The sequence below is a fragment of the Sarcophilus harrisii genome, chromosome 1, assembly GCF_902635505.1.
Source record: "Sarcophilus harrisii chromosome 1, mSarHar1.11, whole genome shotgun sequence".
Lineage (NCBI taxonomy): Eukaryota > Metazoa > Chordata > Mammalia > Dasyuromorphia > Dasyuridae > Sarcophilus > Sarcophilus harrisii.
The window spans coordinates 284137600-284155256 of NC_045426.1; the positions used below are offsets into that span (position 1 = coordinate 284137600).

At 34.9% G+C, this 17657-nt stretch overlaps 1 protein-coding gene across 1 annotated transcript in view; it reads right to left on the minus strand.

Moving 5' to 3' along the window:
• The window catches only part of TEK (TEK receptor tyrosine kinase), a 151413-nt gene that overhangs the window by 119738 nt on the left and 14018 nt on the right, over nucleotides 1-17657 (minus strand). Inside the window, exon 2 of the mRNA XM_031943319.1 lies at nucleotides 1478-1789. Coding sequence (XP_031799179.1) covers nucleotides 1478-1789 — 312 coding nt within the window. The remainder of the gene's footprint in view (nucleotides 1-1477; nucleotides 1790-17657) is intronic.

Below are 17657 nucleotides of genomic sequence, written 5' to 3' on the forward strand. Positions count from 1 at the left end.
ATAGCTGCATTCCTGGGAATTTCTGTTGTGCCTTTTTCCCATTCACCCTGATGTCATTTAGAGGTGATCTTCTTGTAAAAGAAACTTGACCTTTATTTATAGAGATAGCATTCTCTTTTGCCTAAAAATTGATTTGAAGTACTTTCAATTAAAACCTAGAATTTTTCAGTTAGTTAATAAATACTCTTAGAAAGAAAAGAAATCTATAAGAAGTCTTAGAGTCAAAAAAAAAAAAAAAAAAAAAAAAGGAAGAAAAATCGAGTCATATGACCTTGGGAAAATTTTCAGGGTTTTGGCAAGTTTTTTTAACTTCTGGACCTCAGTTTCTTCATGTATATAATGAAAAGGTTGGACTAGATGGACTCTAAGGTTCCTTTTAGCTCTAAATCCATGGTTCTATAATCTTTTCCAATAGACATTGGTATGTGCTCCACATAGATATTCCTTTTTAAGTAAGTGCAATGCAGGGAAATGCAGATATTTAATTATGTACTTTATACTCACCTGTAGCACATATTATATGTTCATTATTATCATCATTAATAATAATAACTAATTTTATACTTTACCATACTAACTTTATACCACACCATACCTAATTTTATATCTTACCATGCAGCAGACACTATGTTAACCAATTATTATCTCATTTGATTCTCACAACAACTCTGGAAGGTAGGTGCTATTTTTATCCTCATTTTATAGATGAGGAAATTGAGGCAAATAGAAATTAAATGACCTTCTCAGGGCCACACACCTAGTAAGTATCTGAGACTGGATTGAAACTCAGGTTTTCTTGACTTCAAGCTCCTATATTCTAATTATATAGTTATATAGTTGGCCCTAATAAACCATATTAGAAACCTTAATAAATTATGCTATCTTGTGAAATTTCCATTTTCCCCCAAACAGTTCTGTGACTCTAAAGGAACAAAAGAATTTATTTAGAGAGCATACTTTCATTTTAGGTCTTGATAATCAATTAGGCGAGGTTCTGACTTTTTTTTTTTTTTTGGAAGACAAAAAATCTCCACTTGGCATGTATTTCTCCCAAAGTCAACTGTTTTCTTCACCTCTCAATTATTCCCGCCATGACTACCCATCATAATAACCCATGGGAAACAACTACTCTCTAGGAAGCAATGAATCAGGCCAGAGAATGAATTTGAACATTTTTGAAATGAATAGTTCTAATATTAACTAATTTTGTTGATTTTTCCCTGAAGACATTCTTTTTAGAAAGGTCTAATCAACTGAAATAATACCAAGCACCCTGATAAAACCAAAAGAATCTTGATGTTCCAAAAGTCAGGGAAATATTAAACTATTACATCTTCTTTACACTATTCTGTTCTATACTATTCTCCTATCTTATATTGATGTCCAATTGATGGTTTTCTTTTGCAAAAACAGTTAATGTTTGAATTCATGTAGGTCTAGTTGTACCTGATTTATCTATCATTTCAAATCCCATTACCTTGCTGCCGCATCTTCATTGTTCGTATCTTTATGGACTCTCCTCGGACTTTGGCTTCACAGTAGTATGCACCATTGATCTTGCTAGCTTTTTCCCTCTTCCACACAACCTTTTTAGCCCATTCTCTAGATTCATCTTGAGTAACTTCCAGGGGCTCCTGATGCTGGGTCATCAAGGCTTCAAAGTCTCTTCCTATGGTGATAAGCTCATGAGGACGCCAGCCTGTGGCTATACAGGTGAGAGATGTTTCACCATCAGAGACAAGGGGCAAGGAATTGATCAGGATAAGATCCATTGCAGCTTCCACATTACCTGGAGAGGGGAAAAGAGATGGAATGAGAGGAAGTAGTAATTGAAGTATAAGGATCAAATATTTAGGGTTTTTTTGTTTTGTTTTGTTTTTTTGCGCTGAGGCAATTGCCATGGGTCACATAGCCAGGAAGTATTAAATGTCTGAGACCAGATTTGAGCTCAGGTCCTCCCGACTTCAGGGCTGGTGCTCTATATACACTGCACCACCTAGCTGCCCCTAGGGTTCATTTTCTAATTGTATTTATGGAGTCACCTCTATTTGAATATTATCTATAAAGGTAGTTGATTAGATAACTTGATAATGATTATTATTTTCAGGTGAATAAGTTACTCCTGCTGAATAGATCAATCATTTAGGAAATTAATAAATGTTCTTTAGTTGAGGTTAAGAAGATAATGCAGTTTAACTGCACTGAAACATCTACAGAACCTCTAAGTTACACCAATGTACCTCTAAGTACATGATATAAGCATTTATCTTCTCAGAATCCTCCTATTGAAGATACAACTTTCTTTTTTTCTTCTTTTCTTTCTCTCTTCCTTCTCTCCTTCCTTCATTTCATTTTTCCTTTCTTTTTTTTTTTTATTAACAAAGGACATAGAAATTATTTCTTGTTTTATCTATTCTTTAAAAAGAGAAACAGTAGGGATAAGGGAACCCCGGATTTACCAATGATTGTCTTGACCTCAGAGTATAATACTTAGGAAATAGAATCACAAGACCAAAAATATATAGTATTGTAGAATATAATATAATGTAACATAATATAATTAATGTAATGTAACATAACATAAAAAATATTCAACAACATAATAAATTTTAGCAAGAGACAGATGTGTAAATATAAACTGATTCAATTAAGTACTTGCCTCTTAATCTTTTTCAATGAGTAAGGAAGGTAGCCAGTTTAATAATAAAAACATTTACTTTTGAATCTATTCTAAGGTTTCCAATTCATCATATAGATATAAGGCAAATAACAAGTGATAATACTGTTTGCAAAATGTCCTATAAAATCAAGTAATAATTGTGGGACTTTTGAAACTGAAAAAAAATTTGTCAGAATGCTTTAAATATTTTCATACAAATCCCCCCAATTTTTTTCAGTATATATTTGGTTTCTATTGAGGTTACATTTGCTCTTGTCAAAGGTGGTGATTTCATTCTGTTTGCTATTTAGTGGGAAACATAGCAGAGCCCCATTTAAGAGTGATATGAGATTACACTTTTCATGGTGGGCCACTTGACTGAGAATGTAGTTGGCAGAGGTGGGAATGAGGTGAGTGTAGTACCAAAAAAGGGTTGAAATTACTTTCCATTCTCCAATCCTAACTCCTGTACCAACACGTTTTGCCTGTCAGTGTCTCCCATATCTCCCAAATCTAAAGAGCATTGTAAGGAAAGGGAGAAATGGAAAAGAGATGATAAAAGAGGAAAGCTAGAGGGTCTCCAGAATAAGTTGCACATGTTCAAAAGTGGCAATGAAGAATAAAAGTGTTTGAATGAGAAAAGATCAAGTTCCTTTTATTTCTGCCTTAAACACTGTCTCAGCTTAAAAGACATCTCTGTTCTTTTATCCTTATTCATCTATGGATTTCTTTGAAGACAATATCTTTAAAATGAAGGAAATACTGCATTTCTTTAAACTTAGGTGTGATCCAACTCTGGCACTAAAGTCAACTGAATAAGATATCCAAACTCTGGAAACTACTCTAAATGCCTTGTAAAGGAATTGATTTATTTAATGATGTTAGATAGTAATAGAAAAGATGGAGTTCTATTCAAAATAAACTAATTGTTAATATGTCCTCCACAATATTCCTATTCCAATGTCTCATTATGGCATGAAAGTGACTTTGGGCTACTGGAGGCTTTGCCAGAGATGCATAAACACTGGTAGATTCTACTGAAAGTAATATGATCCCAGTTAAGGACCATGCCTAAGTATGAAGGGGCAGCTCAGTTCTCCAAAAAACTCCACAGCTGTGAATCATAACAACCCTGAAGGAATTGCAAATGAGCCTTTTCTGACAGAAATGTTGCTTGTGTATTGGAAATGAAATAAATTGGAGACAAGAGGGAAGAGGAGAGAAGTCAGAGAATGCAACTGCTTCTCAGTCTCCTTGTATCATTATTATCCTCTCACAAGAAGGGATCCATTCTGCTGGTCTGAGTTGGATCCCCAGAAACCACTGGCAGGTGACTCCCATAACATCCAGCAGACAGTGACAGATGACAAATATTACCTGAGGGCCATTCTAATGAACAGATTGAAGGTTGACCTCAATAAGGTGATTAATTCTTTTTCACCATACACATTCACATGCACATATATTTGTAATTCTTAGGTGACCCTGGGGCTACACAACAAATCAAGGTTTTTCTGTAGGTTAATGATAGGCTGGAAGAAAGTCCTCTAGCCAAAACATATATCACAGATTTATCACAGAGTAATTCCCATTTGTGCTCTTCTCTCTCAGGAAGACTTTGAAACTAGGACTCTAGGAGATTGATTCAAGAATAAGCTTCTACAAAATTTCCTCACCTAAACTCCCCAGATTAATTCCAAGGAACCAGTCCATTTGCCATGTCACTGACTATTATTCTTTTAAAAATCATTGGAACAAAAATTTAAAATCATGGAACAAAGCTTCAGATGAGACTCAGACTGGGGACCTCCAATTTTGGTGCTCAAGAGAATTCCTACTTTTTATTTATTATCCAGTTGATTATATTGCCAAGACTGGATAGAAGACTGGATAGAACCAGAAAAGGAAGAAAACAAGGAAAACTTCAGCATACATAAATCTGGAATTTATATATGAATATATATGACTGGAGGTTAGTTTTATACTCTTTTAGTGAATTCAGTTCAATATTGATTAAACACACTTGTAAAATACGTCACTATTCTAGGAAATGAGAGGGGTGTGTGTGTGTGTGTGTGTGTGTGTGTGTAAAAAAAATTGACATGATCCCTACCTTTAAGGAACTTACCATCTACTAGAGAAGATGGAATATATAAACTATAATAAAGTTGAAATAATATAAGGTCATTCATTTGTTACTATTCAATCATTTTAGTTGTGTGTTGGAATCTTTACAAACCGTTAAGCCATTAGACTTGATAGAGACAATAATTATCTAATTTAGCATGGTTCAATATGATTGATTTGATCTTAGAAGGAGATATTTTGGGCCAGAACTTGAAACAAGATCCACTAAGTACAACTGATAGAAACAATGCTTGTGTTCACACCTTTAGAGAGCTCTTAGAAGCAAGAAATATTTAAGTACTCATTGGAGTTTACACGGTTTGTATGAGATATCCGAATGTACACCTCCCTTAAGCCCTGCCTCCAGAAGGAGGAGTTAACCTTTGGGAGATCATATATATGGAGGAAGCTCTTAGAGCTTAGAAGAATTTCTCTGGAACATTGACTGGGGTCGGAGAGGAGCACTCTGGGAGTAAGCGCACAAGTCCTCTCTTCAAGGCAAGAGAGATTCATTGCATCTTCCACTTTGGTGTTGGCTGGAGGCTGAAGAAAACAGAGGCAGAAGCCAAAGACAAAGCTGCAAGAGCTCTTGGAACCACGCAGAGAGATAGGCTTCTGAGCTAACCGGGCTATATTGAAGGACACAAAAGATCTGAACTTTTATCAGCTGGTTGCGATTTTGGGTGATTATTTACTTTCAACTAAAACCAAGACTGCCTCCAGAAAACCTCCCCAAGAAAACCTGCTTTCTCCCAGAGAAAACCATTCTTATATTATAAAGAAGAAAAACACCAACAGTTGTGGCCAATTTTTCATGATCCCATTTGAAGTTTTCTTTGCAAAGATACTAGAGTGGTTTGTCATTTCCTTGTCCAGCTCCTTTTACAGATGAGAAAAGTAAGGTAGAAAGAGTTAAATGATTTGCCCAGAGTCACAGAGCTAATAAGTATCTGAGGCCAGATTTGAACTTGTCTCCCTGATTCCAGACCCAGAACTCTATCCATTTCATCACCCATTGTCCAAGTTGACATTAGAAAATTTCAATAATACAAAAAGGGAGAGTATGAAATGAACCTAGAAAAATTGTTTTGAGCCATATAGTGGGTGGCTTTAAATGCCAAACTAAGAAATTTATTTTGTAGATAAAAAAAGAACCATTGAAACTTACTGAGCAGAGTAATGATGTGATTAGCTTTGTGCATTAAATAAATTCTATAGTTTTAAGAGGATAGAACCTAAAGTCAGGGTTTAAACAATAGAATTAGTCTCTGGTAGTAGTAATCATGGAAGAATGGAAGGCCTATGTGTAAAAGATACTGTCAAGCTAAAATCAAGAAAACTAGGCAATTTATTACTTGGGGCCAGAGAGAAGAAATGATGAATTTAATTGTAGACAGGTTGCATTTAAAATATTCTAGGATAGCTAAGTAGTGATGTTCTCCAGAGAATTAAAAATGATGATTGGTAATTCAACCTGGTAATTGTCATATAAAAATGCTTTAAATTACAAATAACGAGGAATTCAAATTAAAACAATTCCAAAGTCTCACCTCACATCCATAAGATTGACTAAGTTGACAAAAAAAAAGAAAAATGAAAAGAGTTTGGAGGGGTTTGGGGATAACCCTTAGTCGAACAGTAAACTGGTTCAACCATTTTGGAAAGTAATTTGGAACTATGCCCAACAGGCTATTAAACTATGCACACACAATACCACTATGAGGTCTATATTCCAAAGAGATTAAAGAAAAAGGAAAAGTACCCATATGCACACAAAAATAGTTATATTATAATTCATACTAGAAACAATTTCTTTTTTGTGGAAACAAATAATTGGAAACTAAGGAGAAGTCCATAAATTGGACAATGGCTGGACAAGTTATGTGAGCAAGGAAATGGAGGTGAAAAAATCTATTTACACTATTACAGTATTCCAGGTAAATGTTAATAAGACAATATATCAGGATAATGGAAATTGAAATATAAAGGTAGGGATAGATGTAAAGAAAGGTTGCAGAGGCTGAATCAACAGGACTTGGTAACTGATTAGATGTGAGATGTGAAGGAGAGGAAAGTCACAGGTACAAAGATCGCATAATGCATAAATGGTCCTGTTATAGACCTCTTGTCAGAAGAGAAATAGGTTAAGGAAGAAAGATAATGACCTCGGTTTAGGACAGGTTGAATGTTAAAATGCTAGCAGGACATCTGAGTAGCAAAGACATAAATAGAAACTACTGGTTCTATTTGCTTCTTCAAGAACTGAGTAAAATAAAACAAACCAACCAGGTTGTTCTTTCTAATTTTCTTTTGCCATGCCTATCCAGTAAGAGACATTATAATAGAATCTGCTCATTTCTTTTATCTAAACATTTCTTTTAGAGGTCTTCAAGGAGAGACTAGAGAACTATTTGTTAGATATGTTATAATAGTCATTACTTTTTGGTATTACAGAAACTAATAAAAGTAGATGAACTCTGAGGTCCCTACCAACCTTAAATTTTGTGATTCTATGATCAAAGACTTAGAGCTATGGAATCAAACTCAAATAGAAATGAATCCTAGTGAACTGCATATTTAATTGTAGACAGGTTGCATTTAAAATATTCTAGGATAGCTAAGTAGTGATGTTCTCCAGAGAATTAAAAATGACGATTGGTAATTCAACCTGGTAATTGTCATATAAAAATGCTTTCTGAACTTTTGCCTAGAAATGAGCATAAATTTAAAGCAGGGCAGAGAGAACCAAACTTCTGCTTAAATATAAGGAATGTTCCTAAAGGGGAGCAATGAGTTTTTGTAATTTTACTCCTAACTTTTCATTTGATATAAACTCCAAAAGCAACAGAAGAGGGGACCATGTAGATCCCAAGAATCTTGGGCTAAAAAGAACAAACTAATAGTGTAACAGTGTGGCTGATTAAATCTCCATAGAGAAAAAGAATAAGAAAGAGATGCCAACTGTATTCTCTACAACATCCCCAACTGCTGCCATCATTTGGAATACTTTATATCCTCTAAGTCAGAGGTATCAAATTCAACTATAGCTGCTAGATGGCCTAAAAAATTCTTAAGAGCAACCAAATTCAGATTAAAATGTAATTAGGAAATGTTTAGAAAATAAACAAAACTACTGTACAAATATAAATGTTAATTTGTGGTTTTCTAAGTCAATATGCTGTTCACTAGGATTCATTTCTATTTGAGTTTGATTCCATAGCTCTAAGTCTTTGATCATAGAATCACAAAATTTAAGGTTGGTAGGGACCTCAGAGTTCATCTAGTTTTATTAGTTTCTGCAATACCAAAAAGTAATGGCTATTATAACACATCTAACAAATGGTTCTCTAGTCTCTCCTTGAAGACCTCTAGCAAGGACAAAAATCACTACTTCTTGATGCAGTCCACTCCATTTTGAGGGAGCTCTAATAGAAGTCTGAAGTGTTTTTTTTTCTGTAATAGCAAGCCTAAATTTGCCTTTTTCATCTTAAAACTATTTGCTCTAGGTTCTTCCTTATGGGCCAAATCCTTTTTTTACTTGACAGACTTCAAATACTAATAACCTAAATATCAAATCTCTCTTGGGTCTTCTCCAAGTTAAACATTCCAACATCTAAGCCTTTTACCACCCTGGTTACCTTCTCTGGATATTTTACTAATGGACAGTTTATTAATGCCCTTCCTAATCTGTTGTACCCAGAATTGAATATAAAATTTCAGATGTGATCTGACTGTATAAGTAGACTATTATCTTATTCCTGGAAGCTATGCTTCTCTTGATGTAGCCCAAAATCACATTTCCATTTTTTCCATCATTCCATTTAACTCAAATTGGGTTTTTAATTCTTTAAAACCTCACTTTTTTTAGACAAAGTGCTGTCTAATCATATCTTCCTTATCTTATATTTAAGAAATTGATATTTTGAACCCAATTATAACAAGTCTTTCCATTTACCTCTCTTTATTAGATTCAGTTTAAAATGTTCTATCCTGTCAAGATTTCAGTTAGATGATGATATCATTAGATGGGATTTAAAACTGGTTGAATTATTAATGGATAATGTGACCTTGGCAAGAAGTCTCCACTGAAGTCCCCTAAGGATATGTACTTGGCCCTGGATTATTTAACATTTTTGTTAATGACTTGGCTAAACCACAGAATACCTACTTCTCAAATTTGCATTTGACATAAAGCTAGAAACAATTGTTGACACTAAATGACTATTAATAGCTATTATCTACTAATTTCTAATTTATAGGCAAGAGATGATGAGAAGAATGAAAATTACTTCATTTCTTTGGGGTTATATAAAAGTGGTCCTCATTTAAAATATCTTATCCTCTTGCATGATGTTAATTTTTTAATTATATATTAATTATATTAACATATATTATAATTCAGGCAGTGCTACTTGATAGGACCAGTTCTGGGTCAAACTGTGAGATAATTAATGTTTGTTTTTGATGTCCTACATTTCCATTTGCTTGGATTCTCTCCTTCCAGGCCACAGGGTTCTCTTTCTTCCTAGAACTCACATCTGTTGAGCATATTTACCTTTTGAAAAAAGAGGGAATAGAAATCCCTGTTTTTCATTCTGCTGGGGGTTGGGGGGAAGAGGAGGAGAGAGAAGGAGGGAAGGGAAGAGAAAGAGAGAAAAAGAGATTTCAAGTGAAGTGTACTCCCTATGAAAGAAACCCCTCTAATCCAGATCTATAATTGTTCTGCCACTTAGAATCTTAGAGAATTTGGGGGGGGGCATTGGAGAGGTTAAGGGACTTTTCTAGCATCACGGGCCAGAATGGAATTTGTACATATCTTTATATTCCAAGGCTAGCTTTCCATCTACCTCACTATGCTCCCTATCTTCCTTCATTAAGCCATATCCCAAATACTTTTGTGTATGTAAATATATTTACTTTATGTCTAATTTGTATAAACTTGCATAGATTCATATAAAAACCTAGATTTCCTTAGAGCTTTGAAATTCTCTCTTTGGCATTCATTTCTTTGAGTTGTTTCTCTCATGAGTAGTTGTTTAAAGAGCAAATCCTTATTGGGAAGGGATTTAAATATGCTCAACAGATGTGAGTTCTAGGAAGAAAGAGAACCCTGTGGCCTGGAAGGAGAGAATCCAAGCAAATGGAAATGTAGGACATCAAAAGCAAACATTAATTATCTCACAGTTTGACCCAGAACTGGTCCTATCAAGTAGCACTGCATGAATTATAATATATATTAATATAATTAATATATAATTAAAAAATTAACATCATGCAAGAGGATAAGATATTTTAAATGAGGACCACTTTTATATAACCCCAAAGAAATGAAGTCATTTTCATTCTTCTCGTCATCTCTTGCCTATAAATTAGAAATTAGTAGATAATAGCTCCTGCTAGACTCTAGAAAAACAAAGATTAAAAAATTATCGATTCTTTCCTTAAGGAGCTTACATTCCTTGGGGGAAGTGGTCATGAGTAAATGAACCATTTGGGGGATGAGACCAACTTAGGTCTATACTTTTATTGGTATAGGGCATAATCCATTTATTATTGCTGATCAAAAATTCATCTGTAATTTATAGATTTATAAAATAGCCTGGAGGAACTGAGAGATTAAGTGACTTGCTCTGAGTTTCATATTCAAATGTATCTGAGATGATGACCTAGGACTTCCAGACAACTCTGCCCTCTGGCCACTATGGCACTAATGCCTGTTACTTTTAATGGTTCCCCCAAATTTCCCTACAAAACACAATCTCCCCTTTCCTATCACTATTTGATAATTCATATGCATTTTGGTCTTCCTAAATCTACTTTCCACTCCTTTCTCAAGCCATCCTAAACAAACTATCAGATATTAATATTGTCAATGTGCAATTTGTTCACTGCTTAACAATCTTCATAAACTACCTCTTACCCTTTCCCTGTTGAATAAAGTCCAGGCCCTACAATCATTTGGACATGAGAATTGCTTGACTAGTCCAATGGATGAAAGGAAAAAAAAAAGAAAGGAAAGGAAAGGAATTTTTTAATGATTTGATGATAAAAGTAGATTAATAGAAATATTTCTAAATATCAACTAAGCTGAAGAAACTCATTACATTCTCAGAACATTGAGAAGAGAATGGTTTTGTGTTTTGTTGTTTGCCTACACTTCCTTACACAGCAAAAAACAACACAAACCAGGAAACAGGCTAACTGTAGATGCCTGAAGGTTCCCTGTGTTTCCTTACAAAATCTTTTGATTTTTGCTAGGACTCCTTGCAAAGTTGACCTTGTCAGGAAATGAATTTGCTGTACATGCATTTTATAAAAGAAGATTCCCAACCATTTAACAGAAGTTGGGAAGAAGGATCCAGAGATAAGCAGATGCTCCAGCTGAGACAACAAGGTCTGTTTATTTACCCTATTCCAGGGCCTATGAAGTGACTTACTTAGTTTGCATCCATGGAGCATTATTATCCAGGCGGACTAGCACAATTTAGTGCTAATGAGGCTGTTATGAGTGTTCAACGGGCTCTTAGATTTTATTCTTTTAGAGGCCAACTAATGTCCAATGTCTCACCCAATGCAGCATTGCTTCTACAATATCTTTGAAAGGTTATGTTTATTTATTGATACATTCAACAAGAATTCATTAAGGATTTTCTGTGTGCCTGACACCTAGGGATACAGAGATAATGGCATCAGTCATCAACTCTCTCAAAGAGTTTTACATATAACTAAGTGAATTATATGAGATAAGAAAAAAAATATATATACAAAGTTAAAAGAAAGTAACCAGAATGGACATCTTATAGCAAGGGACATTATTGAGCTGAGCCTTGAAACAAAGCTGTAGATTCCAAAGAGCAAAGCTGAGAATGGAAAACGTGCCAGGAACTGGGAACAGCTTATGTTGTCACAGAAACAAAAAAAGTATGAGAAAAATGGGACAATTTGGATGCAATAAGTACTAAGTGGTACAGGGGAATGAGTTCTGGACTTGATGTCAAGAAGACCTGAGTTCAAATCCTGCCTCATATACTTCAGCTATATGACACTGGGCTAGTCATTTAATCTGTTTGCCTCAGTTTCCTCAGGGTTGTTGTAAGGATCAAATAAAATAATTTTTGATGTATAAATCTTCACTTACCAAATTTCTTTCCTTTTTTACTTCCCTACTTTTAAGGAACCAATTTATCAGCCATTATTATAGTGGGATTAAAAGACAGAAATTTAGATTAAAATTCAGTGTCTAAATCTAACTGTGGCACTGGGAAAATCACTATTGTAATCATACATTATAACTAATACTAGCTTGTAATCACATTGTAATTTATAGTTTTAAAACTACTCTCATTTGATCCTCAAAACAAACTTGTAGGGTAAAAGAACAGATAGAGGTAGATTATGAAGTGCTTTAAAAGCCAAACCGAGGCATTTGCATTTAGGCAATATAGGAACTACGGGGTCTTTTAACTAGGGGAGTGACATATATGTTACACAGGAATATAATTTTAGAAGTTACATAAAGGATACATTGAAGAAGGGGGAAGCTTGAGGTAGAGAGGTCAATTAAAAAGCTGATAGAATAGTCCAAGTAAGATATCATGGAAGCTCAGGGTGATGGCCATGATAATAGATAAAAGCAGATGCATTTAACAGACATTGGAGCCCAATTAGGCAAGTCATGGTTACTGATTTGATACTGGAGTGGGAACAGAGTGAAGAGTGAGGAAAAAGAGTCCTGGATAAATCCAAGAATATGAACTTGGGTTAAGTGCAAGAATGGTGGTGGTAGCCTCAATGATACATTTTAGAGATACTGAGAGTTATTGGGTTGAAAATATTTTCATCCTTCTAATCAATTGTGTCTCCTTTTCAATCAAATAGCCATTTCCTTAGTTCAGGACTTCATCACCACTCACCTGAATTATTTTAATAGCTTCCCATTTAACATTTCTGCTTCAGGTCTCTACCTGTTCCAATCTATCTTCCACATAGTGATCAAAATGATTTTTCCTGAAGTGCAGATTTGACCACATCACCTTCCTACTCAATCAACTATGGTGTCTCCTTGTTACTTCGAGGTTCAGACATAAATTCTTCTGTGTGATATCTGTGTTTATTAAAATTGGACTCCTTTTTTCTCCCAGTTTTCTTAAACATTGTTGCACTCTATGTACTCTATAGATAATATAGATAGTCATACTATTGTGTTTGCTGGTCTTCACACATTTGGCTCTATCTCCCATCTCCCTGTCTTGGTACTGGCTGTCCCCAAGTCTAGAATGTCTTTCCCTCTTCACCTCTTATCTCTTGGAATCCCTATTTTTATCAAGACTTAATTCAAGCACTGTCCTCTATTGTAGAGGGCCAGTATTGAGTAAGTCCACGTACAGGAAGAGTCTGGTTTAGGTATTACTTGACACCTGAACCAGACTCTTCTTTTACATGGACTTATATAATACTGGCTCTTCATACTCTATAAGAAGTCTTTCTTGATGTCCTCTAGATCTATCTGCTATTGCCTCCCTTCCTAAAACTATCTAAGTGGTACAGGGGAATGAGTGCTAGACTCGATGTCAAGAAGACCTGAGTTCAAATCCTGCCTCTTATACTTCAGCTATATGACACTGGGCTAGTCATTTAACCTGTTTGCCTCAGTTTCCTCAGGGTTGTTGTAAGGATCAAATAAAATAATTTTTGATGTATAAATCTTCACTTACCATATAAATGGCAGCTATAATGATTATAAGTAGGATACACCCTCATCCTCATATTTAAATTCTCCCTTTCTTCCTTATTCTCTCTGAAAACATGAAAGAGGACTTCATATATATTCTGGGTTGTTATATGTATGCAGATTGTCTCCCTTTTAGGAATGTAAGCTCCTGAAGGGCAGTCATTTTTCAATCATGTTCTACACTTTATGATCCCATTTGGGCTTTTCTTGGCAAAGACACTGAAATGATATGACATTTCCTTTTCCAACTTATTTTTATAGATGAGGAAACTCAGACACACAGGCTTAAGTGACTTGCATAAGGTCATACAGCTAGTTATTGTCCAAGGCTAGATTTGAACTCAAGATGATGAGTCTTTCTGACTTCAGGTTCAGTATTCTATCCACTGTTCCACCTGGCTGCCTGGCACATAATAGGAACTTAATAAATGATTGTTGGTTGATTGATTGATCTGGACCTATAAGAAGTGTTGACTTTAAATGGAATCCACGTGCCAATCCAATTTCCATGAAACCTTGTCACTTTCATGTTATTTCTTGTACCTTATCTTTTCTCCAGGGCTATTCATGCATTTCTGTAATTTACATAAGGTCGACCAAATTTAAGCAGAGTTGAAAACTTTGCTTTAGCCATTTTTTTTCTTTTTTACTTCCCTACTTTTAAGGAACCAATTTATCAGCCATTATTCTAGTGGGATTAAAGGACAGAAATTTAGATTAAAATTCACTGTCTAAATCTAATTGTGGCACTGGGAAAATCACTATTGTAATCCTACATTATAACTAATACTAGCTTGCAATCACATTGTAATTTATAGTTTTAAAACTACTCTCATTTGATCCTCAAAACAAATTTGTAGGGTAAAAGAACAGATATTGTTCCTATTTTACAGATGAGAACAATGAGGATCAAATAGGTTAAATGACTTTCTTTAAGGTCACATTAAATTAGTTCTTCCTTAAAACTCATAGTTTATGCTCTTTCTATTACACCACTAAGGACCTGAAGAATTTGTGTTATCTCTCAAAGTACTCCAGATTATATTATTAAGTCAATACCCATTCTATTTACCTGTAATAGTGAGAAATGCTTGTATGATACCCACAGCTATCATTTCAAACTCTTATTTCATTCATGGACTAGATATAAATACAGAATGTGTCATGTTAAAAAAAGGTCCAAGCCTAGCTGCTGAAGTACAGATCTTTCAAAGAGATGGCAGAAACCTCTCAGTTAATAATGATGCATTATGAGGATGATTCTGAATGAAAAGGAAAGGTAGGAAGCAAGAAACTCTTTGAAAAAAATTAATTTACAAGATATGAATTTAAAATTTTTCCCACTAAGTACAGTGATTTTTTTTTTTCTGGAATGCTTCACCTTAAAAAGATAGCAGAGAAAGGACTCAATAACCCCTTCCAAGAAATTTGTTTTCTAACCCTTTAATTTCTATTCTGAATTTAGTAGGAACTTAACAAGTATTTGTTCCTTTCCCCCTACCTCTGATCTAACTATCCTAGTAAAGAAATGTGTTTTGTTCCAAGAACTGTTTTAACTTAGAACAGTCTCACTAGGGCAAGCTAGGTGGCACAGTGGATAGAGTGCTGGCCCTGGAATCAAAAAGATTCATTTTCCTAAATTCAAATCTGGCCTTAGATACTTACTCACTGTATGACCCTGGGCAAGTCACTAACTCTGCCTCAGTTTTCTTATCTGTAAAATGTGCTGCAGAAGGACATGACAAACGACTACAGCATCTTTGTTAAGAAAACCCAAATGAGGTCATGAAGAGTCTGAAAGATCAGCCAGTAGGAAGCTATTCTTCTATATAAGAATCCTTAATCACTGCTTCCTTCAAATTACCTCCTTAATTTGGTTGCGTCACTACAACTCCAGAGTACTCTAGGAAGGGAAAGTGGAAAAAATGGAAAAACCCACTGGTCTTGGGTTCTGTCAATCAGCTAACTTGGTGACTTGGGAAGACTGGGGCTCAGTTTCTTCCCGTGGAAAATGAAAATTTCATATTTAAGGACTTTCAAAATCACTCCCTCTATGACAGTGATTCTCATTCACTGCCTTCAGCAAGTATTTGGGGTTTTTTGATTGTTGTTTTTTTGCTGAAGCAGTTGGGATTATTGCCCAAGTCACACAGCCGGAAGTATTAAGTGTCTAAATCCAGATTTGAACTCAGATCCTCCTGATTTCAGTTGTTATAGGGAGAAACAGTTTCTAAGGCAATAAGCAAATACAAAACAATAATCAATGGTATTTATATAATCCTTTACAATAGGCAAAGCATTTTACACATTTTCTCACTTCATCCTGACAACTCTTTTTTCTTTTTTTTTTGCTGAGACAATTGGGATTAAGTGACTTGCCCAGGGTCACACAGCTGGGAAGTGTTAACTGTCTCAAGTCAGATTTGAATTTAGATCCTCCTGACTTCAGGGCTGGTGCTCTATCCATTGCATCACCTACCTGCCCCATCCTTAAAACTCTTTGAAGAAGATGCTGTTATTAAACATAATTCATGATAAGAAATCTGAGGCTGAGAGAAGCTGTTGTGTCAGTGACTTGCCCAGAATCCTATAGTCCATCATTACATTTCTTATACTACCTTTATGATTCTAAGATATAAAATGAATATAAAGTAATTTCACTAGGGTTTGTGTATTTAACTGTTGTAGAAATTAAGGAAGTATAGCAGATGAGACTTGAGTTAATCCTTAAATGGCTTGAGGATTCCAAAAAGCAAGGGTGTGTAGGGAGAGGATTATTAAACTATTTTTTACTCCAACAGAAAGTGGTTTCTAGAAGGGGAGACAGACCTACAAACAAAGGTAACCTGTAGGTAATAGTTTTGCCATCCAAATGGGAAATTAAAAATATAATTTAAAGTGACTATGCATTTGGCATCAATTTAATGGTTATCTTTTGTTCAATTTCCAGGGGCAGCTGGGAGAGCTCATTTGTTACCTTGAAAACATATTTGCTGATAGCTTATGGACTCCAGAATTCTTTAGCAGTTGGGGTTGTAATATATCCAAGCAGGATAAAAATATTCCAGTAGATGTCTCTCATAATTGATGGGGATGTGGCTGAGCTCATGCAGCTGTTATATTTCTTACTCCAGGTGGATATCTCTTGGCAACTGATGTGTCTGAGTATCATTGCTGACTTTGGGTGTGAGAAGAATAAGACTATGGGTTTCTGTTGCTGGAAAGCCACCTAGCATTAAGCAGTCATACAGGTTGATGAAATGTCATGGATTTGTGAAGCTCTTAACCATTTGCAAGTTAAGAAAAAAAAAATCATAAAATGAAAAGACTGATCAGTAGGGAGTTAGAGAGCCTGAGTTCAAATCTCTGAGAACTACCTCTGACTATAGTTCTATAAATGTAAAGTTCAAATGAGAAAAACAGAAGTTTAGAAAAGTTGATTGACTTGTCTAAAGTTCCACAAGTCATAAGTGACAGAAACAGAATTTGAACCTAATTCCTCTCAATTCTAAGATTCTTTCCTCTTCATTTATAGAATGAGGAAGTTTTCTCTAAACCTTTGGTTTTATGAAAGGAATTTCTCAGTTGGTAATTCTTAGTCTCTTTAAAAGTCCTCTGCTTTTAAGACTTTCTAACTAGAATGGATTAAGACATGGTAAACAAAAGTTGTGATTGATTGTTATCAAGTTAGTCTAATTAAATTTTCCCACTTCATAGACTGAGATTGAGGCTTTGGCCTTTTGGCACCTAACAGAGCAAAAAGTATCCTCATGTGGCAATCTGGCTGCCTTATTTTGTTATACTATTTCTACCTGGAAATGAATTAATCAGGGAAATTTTCTCTGCTAATATGTTAGCTAGAGGCAAAATGATTTAGTGAAAAAATAGAATGCTGACCCTGAACTCATGATAAGAAAAACTTGTGTTCATATCTTTTTTTCTGCTATTTACCAATCTCATGATCCTTTTACAATCATGTTGCTCAGGCAATTTCTTAGAACCTTAGATAATTTCTATTATCTGATGGAATTACGTGTCTTCCTTTTAGATATCAGTAGCATATTAGCTAATGTGTCAACCCTTCTAGGTAATTTCTTATCTCTAGTGAGTTACATGAATATAAATTCCTGGAAAAAAAAA